Source organism: Gambusia affinis, linkage group LG14 (genome assembly GCF_019740435.1).
Source record: "Gambusia affinis linkage group LG14, SWU_Gaff_1.0, whole genome shotgun sequence".
Classification (NCBI taxonomy): Eukaryota; Metazoa; Chordata; class Actinopteri; order Cyprinodontiformes; family Poeciliidae; genus Gambusia; species Gambusia affinis.
In genome coordinates this window covers 12,601,093-12,619,834 of record NC_057881.1, presented here as the reverse complement: position 1 = coordinate 12,619,834, position 18,742 = coordinate 12,601,093, and the positions used below count along the sequence as shown (strand labels likewise).

At 44.0% G+C, this 18,742-nt stretch overlaps 1 protein-coding gene across 1 annotated transcript in view; it reads right to left on the bottom strand.

Annotated features, from left to right (window-relative positions):
* jarid2b (jumonji, AT rich interactive domain 2b) overlaps positions 1 to 18,742 on the bottom strand; it is a 114,987-nt gene that overhangs the window by 27,238 nt on the left and 69,007 nt on the right. The window contains exon 4 of the mRNA XM_044139459.1: positions 11,913 to 12,136. Coding sequence (XP_043995394.1) covers positions 11,913 to 12,136 — 224 coding nt within the window. The remainder of the gene's footprint in view (positions 1 to 11,912; positions 12,137 to 18,742) is intronic.

Below are 18,742 nucleotides of genomic sequence, written 5' to 3'. Positions count from 1 at the left end.
GCGTTTTCTGCTCGTGTTGACTTCTTGTTGGTGGCGGGCTAATCACGCCTTTCAGCAGTATGATGCTGGATAATTTATGCTGCTCGACCTGTCTGGCTCCACTTCAGCCCGACGACGGGCATGACTTGTGTCCCTCCTGCCTCGGTGTGGAACATCTCCGGGAGGCGCTGTCAGATAACGCTTGCCCCAACTGTTGCGTCATGCCCCGGTCAGTCAGACTGGATCGGTTGGCTGCGCTGGAGAAGCCTACTGACTGGGCGGGCGCTGCGCCGCGTACTCATTTACCGATGGGGAAAGCGATGTGCAAACGGTCTACTGTGGCTGCACCTTCGGTGCCGACAAAGCGAGCTAGACGGACCGATGCAGGGAGGTTGTCCACGAGAGTGGATCATCTCACTACTGAGCTGGCCCAAATGAAAGCCCTCCTCCAGTCCTTTCAGACTGCTGCTGATCGCGGCGCGGCTCTCCCTCCCGAGCAGGATGAAATGTCAGTCAATGACGATGATGCTGTTTCTGTGGCGGCCTCTGGCACCCATTTCTGTGAGGACCTGCCGGAGCTGGGCTCCGGGGCCTCTGGGTCGGACTCCATTGCCTCCCAGGAGGATACGGCAGAGTCTGTGACATCCGCTATTCGAACGGCTCTTGCTCGTTTACAGATTAGTGTTCCTCAGGCCCAGCCTACGGCTTCCAGCGCCTTCTTTAAGCGCAGTAGGTCAGAGACTGCCTTTGTGGTTCCTCCCTCGGCGGAGTATGTGCGGGAACTCCATGCTTGCTGGTCAGACACCAAGGCGCTTTCACGTCTGACAACGGATGGCAGGGTCCTGGCAGCTATGCAGGAGGCACCCAAGGTTGGCTTGGGGCAGATGCCAGCGGTGGAACCGGGCATTGCCTCTCTCATTATCCCACCTGATGAGGCTTTGCGGCCCAATGCCCGTTGTCCGCGTCCTCAGTGCCGTATTACCGATGACCTTCTCTGCAAGGCCTATGACTCTGGGGCCTGCATGGGCCGGATTGGGAACTCTCTATCCCATCTTATGCTGGCCCTGTCTTCCTCCTTGGAATCTGTTCCACTGGATCATGCCACGCAAGGCCTGGTTGATGCATCTCTGCAGGCCTTTGCTCTTATGACGAGGGAACTTGGACGCACACTATCCACACTGGTTCACGCTCGCCGCCAGGTCTGGTTGGCGCAGTCGCCACTTACTGAGCCTTGTAGGAGGACCCTCCGGGCCCTGCCTGTGGTTCCGGGGGAACTTTTTGGTTCTGCGGCACTGGACGCCTTGGACCGTACAGCTCAGGTCTCTAGAACGAGGCAACAGCTGACGGGGCTTCACAGACGTGATCGCCAGTCAGTCAGCACCTGGGCAGCTGCGGGTCCTTCACGGAGGTCCTCAGGGTCTTCTCCTTCTTCCACTGATCCCCAGGGTCTGGTACCAGGTCAAAGATCGGTCTTGAGACCTGCTCCAGATCGGAGAAACAGAGCTCGAGACCAGGCTGGGACAAGGTCCTTTCATCCCTTTCGAGCCGCGCAGTCTGGCCGGCATCCTCCCGGGCCTTCGAAGGGCCGGGGGGCCCGCAGGTGATGCCTTAGGGCCGGCGGTCGGTTATTTTTCCCCAGGACAGCTCAGCTTCTGGGCTGCCCACACCCCGGACTTGTGGGTGTTGTCCACCCTGTCCCGGGGGTACCGTCTTCAATTCCGCCGCCGGCCACCTATCCCTGGCCGGGTCAGGATGACTGTGATCCGCGACCCGGTGAAGGCACAGGCACTGAACCAAGAAATCTGCACCTTGCTGGCCAAGGGTGCTATAGTGCCTGTGGACCCCCTGCTGGATCCAGGGGGCTTTTATTCCATGTATTTTCTGGTTCCGAAGAAGACCGGGGGCCTGCGTCCAGTCTTGGACCTCAGAGGCCTGAACGTGTACCTGAAGGTCATGCCCTTTCATATGCTGACCACCAAGGAAGTGTTGCAGGCGATTTCCCCGGGCGATTGGTTCACTTCCATAGATCTCAGGGATGCTTATTTTCACGTCCCAATCGCTCCGCCCCATTGGCGGTTTCTTCGTTTTGCTTTTCAGGGGAGGCATTTCCAGTTCAGGGTCCTCCCGTTCGGACTTTCACTGTCTCCCAGGGTGTTCACCCGATGTGTTGCAGCGGCCCTCTCTCCTCTGCAGGCACAAGGATTAAGGATCCTCCCATATCTGGACGACTGGCTCATTTGTGCCGCGACGCGGGACCAGGCGGTTCGGGATACTCGGTTAGTGCTCCATCATGTGGGATGCTTGGGCTTGCAGGTGAACATGGAGAAAAGCAGTCTGACTCCCTCACAGGAGACTGTCTTCCTGGGCATTGCCATGGATTCCATCTCAATGACTGCTTGCCCGTCACCCCAGCGGGTGGACAGTATATTGAGCATGCTCCCGGAATTCAGGCGCGGCATGGCACTGCCTCTTGTGCGGTATCTTCGACTTTTGGGCATGCTTACAGCTGCGTCTGCCGTAGTGCCCTTGGGGCTGCTGTCATTGCGGCCCCTCCAGATGTGGTTGACCAGCTTGAATCTGGATCCCGCACGGAACACTCATCGTCTCCGAAGACTTCGGGTGGGGCCTCAGTGTCTTCAGTCTCTGTCCCAATGGAGGGTGAGGTTGTTTATGACCACAGGGGTCCCGCTCAGTTCCCTCCCGTGTCGTCGGGAAGTTGTGTTTACGGATGCATCCTCCACGGGCTGGGGTGCGACCTGGCGGGGTCAAATGGCACAGGGGACATGGTCCCAGCGGCAGAGCAGGGAACACATCAATGTCCTGGAGTTACGGGCTGTACTTCTGGCTCTTCAGAGCTTTCTTCCAGGCTTGCAGGGGAAACATGTGCTGGTGAGGTCAGACAACACCACAGTGGTTTTTCACATCAACCACCAGGGGGGAACCAGGTCAAGGAAACTGTTGTGCTTGACTCGACGGCTTCTGACCTGGGCAGCTCCATGCATAGCCAGCCTCAGAGCAGCCTAAATCCCAGGGCCGGAGAACGTGCCAGCAGATTTTCTATCCCGTCAGAAGCCGCTTCCAGGGGAGTGGAAGCTTCACCAAGAGGTAGTGGAGCGCATCTGGAAGGTCTTTGGCAGGGCGGCCGTGGACCTCTTTGCCTCAGGGGACGCATTTCACTGTCCCCTTTGGTTCTCATTGGACAGCACCAGCCCTCTGGGCCGCGATGCCCTGGCACACGACTGGCCCCGGACCCTCCTTTATGCCTTTCCGCCATTCAGCCTCCTTTTTCAGACTCTCCTCAGGGTGCGTCAGGAGAGGCACAGGGTTCTGCTGGTGGCCCCCTACTGGCCAGCGAGGACTTGGTTTCCTCTACTGTGCGAGCTCAGCTCCGGCTCGCCAATGCGTCTCCCCTCCAGGAGAGATCTTCTTTCCCAGGTGGGGGGTCAGATTTTGCACCCCGATCCGGACCGGCTCCAGCTCTGGATTTGGCCCCTGCAAGGCCGGGGTCCACCTTCTCAAGATACACTGGGTCCATAGGGCATACAATGGCTAATGCATGGGCGCCGTCCACGCGAGCGGTCTATGCTAACAAGTGGACGGTCTTTGCGACCTGGTGCCGTAATAGAGGCGGGACCCGGTGCAGTGTTCAGTTTCTGACATACTGACCTTCCTGCAGGCATTGCTGGATCAAGGACGGTCTCCATCTACCTTAAAGGTGTATGTGGCTGCCATTTCCTGTTGGCATGTTGGGCTGAATGGTTTTTCTGTGGGCCGAGACAAAGATGTTGTACTGTTTTTAAGGGGTGCTCGGCGTTTGCACCCACCCAACCGCCCTGTGGCACCGGCATGGGACCTTTCTCTTGTGCTTGAGGCTCTTCGGTCTCTCCCATTTGAGCCCCTGGCATCGGCAGACCTCAAATGGCTCTCACTGAAGACGGCGTTCCTTTTAGCTATGGTTTCTGCAAAACGTGTGGGGGAATTACAGGCTCTCTCGATAGCCGAGCCCTGCTGCCGGTGGAATCCTGATGGCTCAGGTGTTACACTGTGGTCTGACGTAGCATTTATTCCTAAGGTATCACTGGCGGCTGGCAGTACCCAGCCGCTCCATCTTGCTCGGTTTGACACCGGAAGCCCCTCTGAACCACTGTGTCCTGTTCGTGCCCTTGAGACATATATCGATGCCACGGCATCCTTCCGAAAGACAAATAGCCTTTTTGTTTGCTACGCTGGCTCACGGAAAGGTCAGGCACTTTCCAAGCAGCGACTTGCACACTGGGTTGTGGATTTGATCTCCAAGGCTTATGCCTTGAAGGACCGGCCACTGCCGGCAGGAGTGAAGTGCCACTCTACGAGGGGCATGTCGACGTCGTTTGCCGCCATGACTGGGGTGCCATTGGATGTTATATGCCGTGCGGCCTCCTGGAAATCACCTAGTACCTTTACTCGGTTCTACAGGGTGAATGTGGCTGCGCCCCATCCGCTTCAAGGAATTTTGGAGCAGCATGCCTCTACATCACATTAGATGGGTGGTGTAGTCGCTGTTCCTTGTTGCTGATTCCTCGTGACCTTGTTGATATGAGTCATCCAGTGCTTGAAGCACGCTCTGGCGGTCAGTAGGATGAAATAGAAGCGAAAGTTACTACCGTAACTACGGTTCTATGAATCTCGGATGACCGCCAGAAGTGCTTATCCTCGAATCTCTGCTTTCTGGGAAGATTGAGGGATTGATTTGCCGTGACGTGACTATATAGTCACGTGGGTCCCCGGCAGGTCGAAATGACTTTGTTGTCATTAGTACTCGACCTGCGCATGCGCAAGAATGATCATTCAGTGCTTGAAGCACCGCCTCTGGCGGTCATCCGATTCATAGAACCGTGAATTCATAGTAACTAATCATTTAATAATCCTGCAGGATTTATGAGGAGTTTCAAAGATTTTTCCACAATCAGTATCCCCTATTAAAAAACAGCAACACGCCCTGTTCTTTTTTATTGAAAGGTACTAGAGAAAAAAAGCAAAGGAACAGACTCTTCCCCTCTTTCTAATTTTATAATCAGGTGTTTGTAACTGCCAATTTGTACTTCACAAGAATGCATGGTTATGCAATGTTCTTGCAGCTTTGATTAAATCTGGCTGTGAGCAGGAAACTGTGGATTTTATGAAGTTGTGAGGCCTTTATGACTAAATCGATAGCATAGCAGGAGAAACTACTGTGGTTTTTATTACCCTTTTAGGGGGTCTTAGTGTTTAAAAGCACATTAATGGAAAGTAATGTGTGATTATAAGCCAATTAAAATAATTGTTAAGCCTCTGAGAAATAAGCTGAATTCAACTGGCCTGTATTAAACTATACAGAGTATCTAAAATAGAACATAATGGATTAAGCCAGTTATTTAATTAGCATACTTGTTTTGCAAAAGACTAAATGCGTGCCTTAGATATTACACATTTTATACATATAAAGCCCATTAAGATAACAAAAATGTGACGGTACTGGAATAATTATATGACTAGCAAAAGAGATAAATGTTTTACATAAATATATGTGAAAAAGCCTGGAATAAGCAGAAAAATTATATGAGGAATTAATTAAAATTCTAATTAGAATTAGAAAATGAGCAAGACAGTCAAAGCTTCTATGAAGAACATTTCACATTTCAATATTTAGGATTTTATTTGTTATTTCAGGAATTTAGCTCCTAAAGTCTGGCTTTTCAAATAAACAAAGTAGGAAAGAACATCCCTTAGGCGGGTTGCTAGGACAGAGGAGAAAAATGATCAGCCCTCTGCTGTGCTTAACTGTGCCATTTGACCCCACCCACTGGTGGGTTCAGCTCACATTTAACACATTCAGTTGTGGTTTCAATTAATCCTGTCTGAACAAAACTTACAGAAAAGTTTTTCTCTGGATTAATTAAGAAAATGTGCGCCTTTTCCCTTGAAAATTGTAAAATCATATTGGGGATTTAAAGTTCAGCCAGTAAAGATAATCGCATGACAAAAAAAAACTGGGAGCTGCAGCTCATCTAATGTGAACATCAATGTAAATGATACAAAAATAGATTTGAAATGTTATTAAAGAAAACCTGAACTCATAAGATAAACAAAGAAAGATGCACAGCTTGCACTACTGTTTTTAAGCCATCCCTGTGTCATTGACTTTAGTTTAAAATGGCTGCATGAAAAGTGAAAGCCCAGTTTAAAAGGAGAATCTTACAACAAATGAGAACGATTGCAACAAAAACCTTGATCAGTAATCCAAGCCTATCCTTAAGATCAGACCAGAACATCTGTATGTTTTAATTAAACTCATCTATTAGTACGAACACCACTTTTATTTAAAGCAAGACAACATGCCAACAGAGGTCCTATATGTACTTCCTTTATAGTTTCTCTACAGATAACTTGCAAAATAAGATATGCTGGAACATGAATTGCATCACGTTTTTCCTGGATTGTAACCAGAAGGTACAAACGATAGCACACACAGCCCTGATAGCACTGAAAATCATCAAAGGTGCAGCAGCGGCTGAAAATATACACAATGAGGGAGCAAACAGACTGGTGCAATCAACTTTTAATGACTGGATTCATTAGCTAAATGGTTGTAATTTACTGTTCTGAGAAGAAGTCAGCAGGTCATGGAAACAGACTGGAGGACCACCTGAGGTAAAACATGGGGTGTTTGGAGTTACAGGTTGCAAAGGTGCTCAAATGAAAATGTTCACAATAGAAGAAGAATTACTCTTTTTGTAAAAATTTACAAATTGTGTGAACTATTAACTTTAAGTTTGTCCAATTAGACTATCGAGTAACAAAACAACTGTACATATTAAGCAGAAATTAATGGAAATACAGACAGTGCCCAACTTTAGCAGTCATTGGATGAGAGGTGGCGTAAAACATGGACATATCACCAATCCACAAGGCAGCACAGACACACAGGACAGACAACCATGCACACATACACACTCTAAGGGCAACTTGGAGAGACCAATTTACCCAAAAGTCCCTGGGCATGCAGGAGTTTCCTCTGACCACAGTCATCTCATGGAAGGGAGCAGGTGCAATATAAATGTGGTCATCGCCTAAACTTTTCAACTCCTTTTTTCTGAACTAATTCTCTAAATGTGTTAGTCATCAGAAAACACATAAAGAAGAATGCATGTAAGATAAAAAAAAATAAATAAAAAAAAGTAAAAATTGCTCATTTTTACTTCGAGATCTCAAGCAAAGCTTGAACACAATCCCCCAATTACACCGGCTTTCATCCACCTCATTCCGGCCAGACAAGTCATAATTAGGTCTGAAAGAGTCTATTAGGATTGTCATTTTTAACGGGGCTCTTGGGTGGGGTGGCATAATTACAAACCCTTCCTTTCTCTAGTCACCCTTCCTTTGTCCCCTTAACTGGAAGTGAAACAATGAGGACAATTTTAATAGTCAATCAGGTTGGTTTAGCCACCATGGGAACAAGTAGATGTGATGACTTACAAATAAGAACCACGTTCATGTGCAAGAAGAAAAGACGCTCTCTGGGGGGGAATGTAAGAGTGACAACAAGAACAGAATTTCTGGCAGGAAAAGAGAAACTCTTAATCATTTTTATGAAGAATGGGAGTTCACCAAAATAAACTCCTTATTGTTAGCAAAGCCATTAGTTACATAGACAATGGCCGTGCTTTTGAGGACAAGCCAGAATCAGTCAGTGCTGTACTGAATAATAACACAGCGCCATTACTGCATGCAAACATGCAGCTTCCAGGTGCTAACCTAAAAGTATCCAAATATTGACGCAAGGGGGAAGCAGCTTATACCTGGGAGAATTAGACCGTCAAAACAGCAACATATATTTCAATGGGTGGCACTATTCCTGGGAGTGAAAATGTACTTCTGTTCTTCCCTCTCCGCCAGGTCGTTATTGTAAATAAGAATTTGTTCTCAATAACTTGCATGGTTAAATAAAGGATCCAGAAAGAACTAAAATAAAACAAAAAACATGTTCATAGAATATAAACCTGACAATTGATGGTGTGCAAAATATTCTTGTTATTTGCAATCTCAATTTTTTCCTAAGTGATAGACCAACACATTTTGTGTCGGTGTATCACAAAAACCTGCAAAAGTAAACTGAGTTGTAGAGGTAGTTTGATAAAAATTGTGAAAAAATTTCAGAGCTAGGAATCCTTTGAGGATACTGTAGCAACTCAGAGGATTTAAATCTCTGAATTATTTAAATACCAGTATCTCTATATTTGGTACTGTCTATCACCATGCTTCAGATGTGATACGCTCACATTTGCGTCGCACGCGTAATCGCATCCTGGGAATCTGAGGTCTTTGGTTCACTAGGTCAGTCCTAGGAGGTTATGTAAGCAGTAAAGCAGGATTGGCCTCCCTGAACCTGAGAGGCACCTCTCTAGGGTTGGCAGGCTGAGCAGGCAGCCCAGGGGGCAGAGGGATGAACACTGTCGAGATACACACATACACAACACCACACACTGTACAAGGGAAATTACACCCGCAACAGCAACAAGGGAGCTCTGTTTTCATTCTTTTCTTGAAACCTTTGGGTGAGATTTTCTACAAATATTCAGTTTGAATTATTACAAAATGTTCCAAAATCCTACTGCATCCCTCATCGGTCATGTTTAAATTGGTCTAACGTTAAATGAACTCCCTCCACTCTCCTCAGTGCTGCCCCCGCTGTGCCGTCAGCAGCGCTGCACCTTTGCTTTAACCCGAGGCCAAAAGGGCCAGAGGCAGACTGTCTGGCTACTGCCCAAATGGCTTTCTCCATGGTTATAAACAGGCCGGCTACAGGCGAGGACCACACATAAACACCCTCCTGAGCTCACGGAGGAGGGACCAACTCCAGCCCATGTGCAGAATGTAGCTTTTTTTTGCAGGAGAAATAAATGAAACAAGATAAATGCAGAATATGAGCATGAATAGCGCAGGAGGGAGAACATTCATGATGATCATCGGTATTTATAGTAGAAATTACTCTTTGGGTTTACCCACACATTGCATCAGAGTGGCAAAAAAGGGAAAAGCTACGTTTCTTTTGTCATTTAATATTTAAACCTTCACCAGTAACATCATGGAGTTGGATAAGATCTTAAAATAGTCATTTAAAAGCTCAGATTGTGGGAATGGGGGGGGTAGCTTCTTACTTTTATCACTAACTAATCCTTCACATTCTGACTGCTTTTATATAGCCATCAGCCAGAATGATGGATTGAAGCCTTTCGGGTGGATGTGTAACGTTTGCCAGATAAGATAAGCAAACACTGGAGTGGGGGTGGTGTGGGTGGGGGGGTGAGTGTTTACACACTGCTTTGAACGTTTGACCCAAGAGGAATCCCAGAAATCACCATCGACGAGGCTTCAAGGCAGAAATGTCGCTCGCACCCTGTGTTTCAACTTATTAAAGAAAATAAGCCAAAATCAAATGAAAAAAAGATTTTAAAAAGATGAAAATGGATTTTTTAGATTTCTCCGATATCGCTGAACATTTTCTGCAACATGGCCAACAGATGTTACGGGCAGATCTCTCAAGTCTTTCAGGGGATTTTAAGGGCTTTCTGACGATATCAAAGACGTGAATCCCTTTGCAAAGATTAACACAGATATCCTTATATGCTGAACGCACGCAGGGACACAGTGGAGATAAGCATTTGCAGCTGCAACCCTGCTTGAACGCACAGGCTGAACCTCAGGGGCTGCGCTGACATTCTCCCATGTCCTGTGTCTCGGTACGGATCTCTGCATGTGGGGCAGCAGAGAGGCCAAAGGGAAAAGAGAGCTGAAAAATCATGGCAAACGGAAATGTCAACAGAACTCCTCAAACTCCCACATAACCGACTTGTAGTCATAAAATCCTAAAAATATTAGGCAGGGAGCAACACGTTTGGCAGAGAAGTGCTGCATTATTAGCCAGGCAACCTTCCACCAACATTAGAATTAGCTGCACAGCACCACAGAGGGAATCTGGCTTGCTCAGACTAGAAGTGAGCTTAGAAAGCAACAAAAATGATTCTGATGAATCACTTTTCCACACAGAGGCCGCACTCTTCAAAAACATACCGGGGCCAGTAAATCTGAATCAAGGTTCTTGGCACCGAAAGGTTTCAGTCAGATTTAGCAACCACCAATTATGCGTACTTAAACGAGCCCTCTGAGGTTAAATGACGCCCAGTAATGGGAGCATTCAGCTCAGAATAGCACCATATGTGCAACACATCTCAGCAGAAACGAGGCTGAATTAGTTTCACCTGCATTTTGAGTCCTCTTCAGCGCTACTTTAGGTAGCATGTAAGTTAGAGAGAGACAGGTCAATTAAAATGAGGTGAGAAAAAGATGATCTTGGATAGGACTGAGATTATACTCTTTCATAAAGAGGATATATTTGGGTATCTTAAGAATAAAAAAAAAAGTTATATACTTTGCTCATCAGCTCTTCTGTGTGGGCCCTCTAAAATGAAATCCTGGGAAATTTTACAAATGTTCTAATCTTTTTGTGATTTTGAGAGAATCTGATATTTTTTAAACACAATTTTATTGCTCAAACCCAACACCCAGCGAAGGTTGCTTCTGCTGGAATTTTTGGGAATTGTTGGAAAATGTTCAGATTTGGGCACATTGGCAGCTGACTTTAATGTCCACCATTTTTCATGCAGTGGACTACTTTGTGACAAAACTCCTTGAAACTGAGCTGAGCAGGATTACTATTGCAACAATACACAAGACACAGATGAGTTGTACCACAACACATCTGCTACAATCTTCTTTCTGAAGGCCTCAGGCAGCTCTTTGGATCTCATCATGGCGTTCCCTTTCTCTTCAATAGTCAGGAGCACAAAAAACACTAAATGGCTGATGTTTGAACAGAGCAAACCTTCAAAATGCTGAGTAACAATTTTCTAATCATGCATATCAGATGTAAAAGAGCCTTTGTGTAATTCTAGTGATTTTGTTAAATATTAAAATACCATATCCAGATATAAGAAAAATGCAGCCTTTCGTGAGGTGCCTTGATTTTTTTTCACTCGGCCTCATGACAAGTGGGGAAAAAAAAGTAATAAGTGAAGCATTTGCAAAAAGAACTAAAAAAGCTGCAAAATACACATATATTTTTGCAGAAATCTGACAACAGGCTGGTCCACTCTGGCTGTAACACAACACCTTCATTAACTGTAAAGAAAATAAGAGCTGGGCTTCAATTACCGTGATCGTCTAGTGGGGACTGGGCTACTGACACTGATGTGATACGGGTGACTGATGTTCTCTGGTGTCAAATTGTTCTTCCTGTTAAAACCGTTCTCGATCAGCTACTTCGCTGTGCGAGAGAGTACGCAGCGCACAGAGAAAACTAATTCAGCTGCTAATAGCTGTGCCGTGGCTTTTACAGTTCATTTGACATTGAAGGTGTGCCATAGTGTCAATGAACCTGTGTAGTGTTTGCAGAGCGGGGTGTGTGTGAATACTCCATGTACGAACAGCTGCTGTAGTAGAGGGTGATAGGCAGGGTGTTAAAGAGACAGACAGTTGCTGAAAAGTAGGAGGGGGAGATGTGTAAGCTGATGAAATGCAGGATAATCTCAGCCTTAGGCAAGAGCGCAGTTAGTATCACTGTGCATGTTTCTGTGTGTGTGTGTGGGGGGGGGGCTTGGGTGAATGCGATCAAAACTTGAATTAAATCTTATTTGTTGCATCTGATTTGCTTACACACCCATCCCTTCGTGCAAACAGCCAACAAACTGTTGTCAACTCTCAGATGTAACGCGCGTCTCCCGTCTAATAAACACCTTAACGTGGAACGGTGTGAAATATTAGGACAAGCTGCATCTGCAGCTTTCTTGCTATTCTGCTGCTGGCCGTGGGTGTGCATGTAAACATGTCTCCATCTGCTCCCCTGTGCAGAGGCCTACCTCGGAGGCAGAGGAAGGTGAGGAAGTCCTCCGTCTTGGGCTTGCGCCGGGAGAGGTCCTGGATAGAGGAGGACAGGGAGGAGGAGGAGAGCGACGAGAGGGACGTTGACGGAGCGGTGGACAGGTTGCCGTTCATGTTGCCTGTGTCGGCCACTTTGACCGGCGTAGTGCTGGGCGAGTTGGGCTGCGACTGGGCGAACTTCCGCTGAGCCTGGAGTCGAGGCCTAAGAGGGGGAAAAAGCAAGTTGAAGGGGGAAGATACAAGTTATTGAGGAATTCTTGTACAAATTCATGTTAAGTTAATAATTTAGCCCCAACCTATTTTAGTAGATGATGGTAATACTGATAATATTCCCATATCTGCTCATCAAATGAGCTTGAGTCCATTGTGATAACTTGGAGACACCAAGTTATCACTCTCACCAGCTGACATTAACATAGTGAGTGAGTGTTTGTTTATAACTAACACAGATAATTACAGGAGCACAGTCTCAGGCATGTAGTTTCGTTCTGTTACTGCCATGCACAAGTTAGATATAGAGATTGTGGTGAGAATGGAGGCTAATCATAAACCATTTCATTCAGAAACATGATAAAACTTGATTTATTTTTTTTAGCCCATTTACTATAAAGTTTGACATTTGGTCTGCCGGATCGATGATTATAGTTGAAACTCCCAGCAATCCTTGAGAAATACTTATGAGTTGATAGCTTACTGATTACTGACTTTCTCACTCTATTTAGCCTGTGTTTTCCTTTTATTCAGAAAGTATTTTGACATCATCAGCAAATTTCACCAAATCAGAGATTTTCACTTGTTATTGGAGACTTCTAGAGAATCTGATATGTAAAAACATTCTGTTGTATTTTAAAAGTGCAAAGCCACTTCTGACTGATCGCTAAACAGTCGATGAGGGATTTAATTTTCATGTTTTCTTTGCCAAATGTCTGCAACAAATGTGCTTTAATTGTCCATATTTAATCAATCTGGATTGATAAAGTAGACCGTATACAAAAACTGTAAAACTGTAGTTAAAAATGTTTGTATTTTTAAGACTTTTTATGGCTCCTATGTAGATCATTATATATTTTTTTATTCTAATTAAACATAAAACTGAATAAATACAAACTAAACCAAATCTGCTGCATATAACTTGGATAAAAGAGGAAAGTTGAAATTATGACAGGAAAAAATATCAATAGAAGAAAGTTTGTGGCTCTAAGCATATTTACAGTTACTTTTTTCTCACATTATAAATTTCGTCCTCCAATGAGTATTTCAATTACAGGCTAATTGCACCAATAATTTTTCAGTGATTTGCTGATGATGTCATTGACCAACTTTCAGGAAACCATTAGCTACTTTCCTGGCCAAGGAATGAGCATCACTAGCTAAACCAGATGGACATAATTTTGGTGTATTTAGAGAAACAGGGTGGTTTATATTTAAAAACTATAACACTGATCCATCTACTGGATGACAATTGTATTACAGAAGTTAAGACAAGTCTGTGTTTTGGTTTTTGCCTAACTATAGCAACCCCTCTCCTTCCGTCATGCTAATAGTTATCCTTCTTTCAAGTGGATGATGAAACGGAGGCTCTGCTGCAATGCAAATCTTACAAAAGCTCAGAAAAAAAGTCTACATCTCTCAGCACCTAATGTTGCAAACAATCTGACAATGATGCTAAATGCATCCCAGAAGACTGACATTAGCATTTTCTTATGCTCACACTTTTACACAGAATTTTTTATATGTATTCTTTTTTGGGTTTTTTTTGCTTCTGTCCATTTTGATTTACTTTGTAGTGAAGGTGAAATAATCTCCTTCCTTGTGTCTCTTACTCTGTTTCCACCTACTTACTCTTTTCTGCTTCTACATTGTTCTTGCCACACAAAGCCTTCAAAATATCTCTGCTGGTTTCTTCTCACTTTATTACTCAGTACATGTCAGCTGAGGCGACAGTGAGAGCAGACTATATATATATAAAAAAAAGCATATGCCTGGAAAACAAAAGCAATGTCTCCTTCTCACACCTGGACGTTGACGCGGTTACACACAAAGTATAAACGTCCCAGACGATCAGGGGCCACACAGCCCAGCAAGCATGCCTCAATCGATTAGTGCTGCTTCAATGTGTGTGTGTATGTGCGTGAGTGAGCGAGTGTGTGAGCTATACTATAAATGTTGAGGAGTAGCGATAAAAGCAATATGATATCCTGGTGTTATTTGTCAATTTGCTGTGGAGCGGTCCAAGGTAACAGGAGATGGGATCATGTCTGGAGAACACTCGTGGTGCATTTGGAGCAGCCGCTGAGAGGTTCAGAGCTCCGATTACACTCCAATCAGAGAACAGTGCTGAGTTAAAACGTGTCAATTTCCTGCCCTGACATGAGCTTAATATGTGAGAAATTGAGAAATGATTGCTCAAACATTGCCCGAACCCCAACAGTAGGAGGGCCAGACAATTGTTTGTACTTTGTCTACCCAAACATCTTTAATATTTGAAGACAAACAAGGTTATGATAAAAAAAAAAATAAAAAAAAAGTTTATTACAGAACGGCCTCAGTCGGAATTCAAATACTGAGCCTTCTTGCTGTAAAGGCAACAACAACGCTACTAACCACGCAGCCTGAGAAAATAATCAAAATGTTGAACTATAAAGCTAAACAGACAGACACTAGTAACATAAGATGAGAGCCTTCAACAGGAGAGAAGAGCAGTGCAAGGTGGGGGGCGGTAAGACAGGCAGACGGGAAGTTGGGAGCGGAGGCTTGCGTGACTGTAAGAATGGGGTCAGAGAGTGTTCACTAAAGATAAATGAGAAGGAAGGAGAGGAAATAGACAGAGAAGGAATTACACACAGTAAAACCAAGATATGTGATAATAGTTTCCCACAAACACGGGGAAACTAAAGACGTCAATACATCAGACGTCTTTTTTCTCTCCCCAACCACTGCAAAATATTTTTTTTTTTGTTCACGTTCATGCAAAACATTTTGGATCCCGATAGGAATGCAGCGTCAACAAACACTGGACCTGCTTATTTAGCTACTGCAGAGGATTATGCAACTGAGGATATTTTTCCTTTGGGTGTTTAAGCATTAATTAAACTTTCATCCTCTTGTTTACTAAAAGCTAGCTCAATAAAAAACATTTTCTGTTTGCTGCTTTGGCAGCATAGGCTCACCTTACACAGTCAGTAGCAGGTCTGCTCAATAGCAATGGACAAAAATTACATAGTTTTATTCTTACACAATTAAATTTATAATTATTGGCACAACAGGTCAAAGCAATTATAAAGAGGTCATGAAAAAGCACATCAATATTAACAGCTAAATGTGTCTCATGCATTTGCAGCCCTGCCCCTTTTGAAATATCCTAGCTGCTGCCTGCTGCTTGTGTCTGCATGTAATTATGTGACTGTGTTTGTTTGCAAATACATATAAAATATCAATCTTTTTAAATCACCATGCACGTAATGCAGGCATAAAAAGCACAGCATGTGTCAAAATGAATTCACAGTGCTCCTAGTGACTAAAGTAGAGGCTGGACTCAGCTGTGTATAAAATCCTCTTTGGGTAGTTTTATGGCTTCAGTTGAAGATGAACAGGATTTATCAGCTTAAAAGAGAAAAGGAGGATTGGTGAAAGGAGGAGAATATTTGACACAAACAAAAAAAAATAAAAATAAAGCAAACCAGAGAATATGACAACATAAACAGAGCACCAGGAATCGCAAGAGGGAAGAGAATCAGAACTGAAACAGAGGCGCTAATAAAGCAATGAGATTACTGCATCCTGTCTAGACACCCAACGTCGGCTTGTACAAGAGAGTGTCAGATTCTTTCCAAAAAAGTTCTTGTTTAGCTTGCAGCACATCCAGGTAATTCTCCAGAAACTGGACTGGATCCTATTCTTACACATTGTTTATATGCAGCGACAGTTCTCACTTCGTCTCTTCCTTTTAATGATATGCTGGCGGCAGAGAAGCCGGCTGAAGAAAAGGTAATAAAGAGGGATCTGCTTCAATGATGATGTGATAATACGAGGGTTTACGGAGAATATAAAAGCAGCTGATTAGATAAATAAAGCTGCAGCGCTTCATATCGCTGAGACTACAACTCCGGCAACAAGTAATTATTTAAAAGGTGACAGGTCTTGGATGAAAATATCAGACACTGAGGTAAAAAATTAATGTGCGACAAAAAGTGGAGAATAAAAACACCGGTAACATCTATTTAACACCTTAAAATCCATTAGCTATGTGTTTTCTTTTTATTTTTTGAAGTACAGCAAATAAATCACTGCTGGGCTGCATCTGATTTGCAAACACATTGAATGCAAAGTCCAAGTGAGCGCTCAGAAATCAGCATGGAGACCATTTGGAGTAACGGGGCTGTTTTGTAAGTAGTGCCACTGCGCCAAGAGTCAGGTGGCAACATAATCTCACACGGAGTGAGGATTCAGCCCCACTGTGTGCCCTGGCAATTTCTGCTTGTGTATGTCTCAGTCAGGGGACGTTCCCTTCCCGAGCATGATGATCTATTGGTAAGACACCATAGAAGGAAGGTCAGGCATACGTGTGGGTTGAAATTAGACTGATCGCATTGATTTAGAAGAAAAAGGAACAAAAGGCAAGGAGAAGAGGAAACGGAAATTCAACCCATTGAGAAAGAAAGAGATTACTGCAGGATGTCTATACTCATGTCTTTCTAATCCACTCATCTTCCACCCCTTCCTCTTTCCATTTTTCCTGTCCTCATGTCTAATAATATACACATACTCCCAGTAGGGATAAAAGCTGGAGAATTGATGATCCTGCCAGCAAACAATCCCTGCAAACAATCCCTGCAAACAAAGACAGAAGACTTGAAATTTGTGACACTAACGAATGACTAATGAAAATTGAGAAAGCTGTGAATAACACTTGATCAGTAAAACCTCAAGATCAGTTTTACTTCCCAACCACTTCTGAAGAAATTGCTAAGACGACATGACGTCCTCACAGATGGTCAGACTGCAACACTTTGCAGAGCTTCTTTTCTAAAAAGGTGGCCGACATTCATTGCAGATTTCCGCGGTTAACAAAAACAGAGTTTCAGTTGCACACCCCTAATCCTCAGTGAGAAGCAGCATCATAAACAGAGAGCTGATGTCTCCCGGTCTGCCAGAGCATATCAGCAAAATTCTGTGTGTGTGAAACTGGATGACTGAGAAGTAAATTTGAGTTCGGTTGTTGCTACAACTGACAAACGATTTAATAAACCACATGACATATTACCCTGACGGGAGACTCACTAGTAAATGTAGGAAGGATAGGAAAAAAGTCATTGGATACATGAAGTCCACCCACCAATATTTCACCCCTGATTAATCTCAGGAGGACTCTGAGGGGTAATATGTGATTGTGTGATGTAGTGATATTGTAAAAAGAAAATATGCAGCAGCAGCAGCACTGCATGACCTTCCAGTGTCCATCTGATCTGTGAAATAAATTGATCAACAAAATGATGCAGGTGCAACCTACTGATGATCTAAAAAAGGCTCATGCTTCAGTTTTATAAGACATTGTTTGCTAAGTATATCTGATTAGCTAGGACTGGAATAGATCATGTGAAAGTTTATTAAAGTAGAGGTGGAAAAGATGTCACACTGAACATGTTTTTTTCCAGATTCTGCAGATTGTTAGGGCTTATGTTGAACAGCTAATATGTAATGTGATATAAAAACAATACACACTTATAAACTATCAAGTATTGGCTACTGCACTATCCAATGAATGAAGCAGTAAGTTTATTAAAATCAAGATCACACTTGTGATGAAAAAACCCTCAAGTGGTTTATTTTAACTGAGAATGCCCCCAAACCCTTTTATAGTGTTTTCAAAATCATACTAATCTTCATCTACCACTGCTTAAAAAAAATTTAAATAAATAAAACATAAATAAAAAAGTCATGAATTCCTCTTTAAAATAATGTTCTTACTGAAGGAGAGGCAGTGTTGGCTGCTACAGCTCTGTCTGGCTGCAACAACAGAGCTTATTCTTTAGCTACCTTTAGCGTAGATATGCTAAAGGCAGCTAAACCTATGGTAATAAATTTTAGGATGTTTGAAGCAAAATGCTAAGTTTCTGGAGCAGAACAATTTTTTCTATAAAATGTGTTTCAATATGATTAACGTTAAGTGCACAAAGGTTTTACGGGCAAGTTATGTTTAGACAGAGAGCAAAAAATGCTAGCATTAACTGAGCACAATACAACAGTTTTACATCATTTTACTGCGGTACATCAGCAGGAGCCAGACACAAATTTTGCCCAAACTTTTAGCCAATTAGGTTGAGTCAGATATATGCACAAAAATGTAAAGCTGCCCCATTGTATCTAGGACAAAATATCAGTCAGTACCAAGAAAAAAAGAAGAAAAAAAAAAAATCAGCAACTGCAATTTCCTGAACATCTTTGGAGAGCGTGAAATGTAGGCAGTTATAATACTAATGTACACAATCCAACACCAAAGCTACTGAGCTTTTAGGCACTTACATGGCATTGACTTTAATCATGCAGCAGATGGGACGATAAACTGCCAAACGCCTGCTCGTTAGATGATGGATCAGCACTGTACCTAATTTTAACACGTTGAAGACATTTCTCTTAAATACTTGATATTTTGTTACAGTTTACAGAAACACCTTGTCCCAGATAGGCATGGCCTGGATCCTCAGCTGCAGAGAGCCGGCGGTCATGTGTGTCAGACTGTGTGGTTTGGTTTCAAACCTTTGCTGTACCACTGTAACCAGATATTCGGATAAGGGCAGCAAAGGGGAAC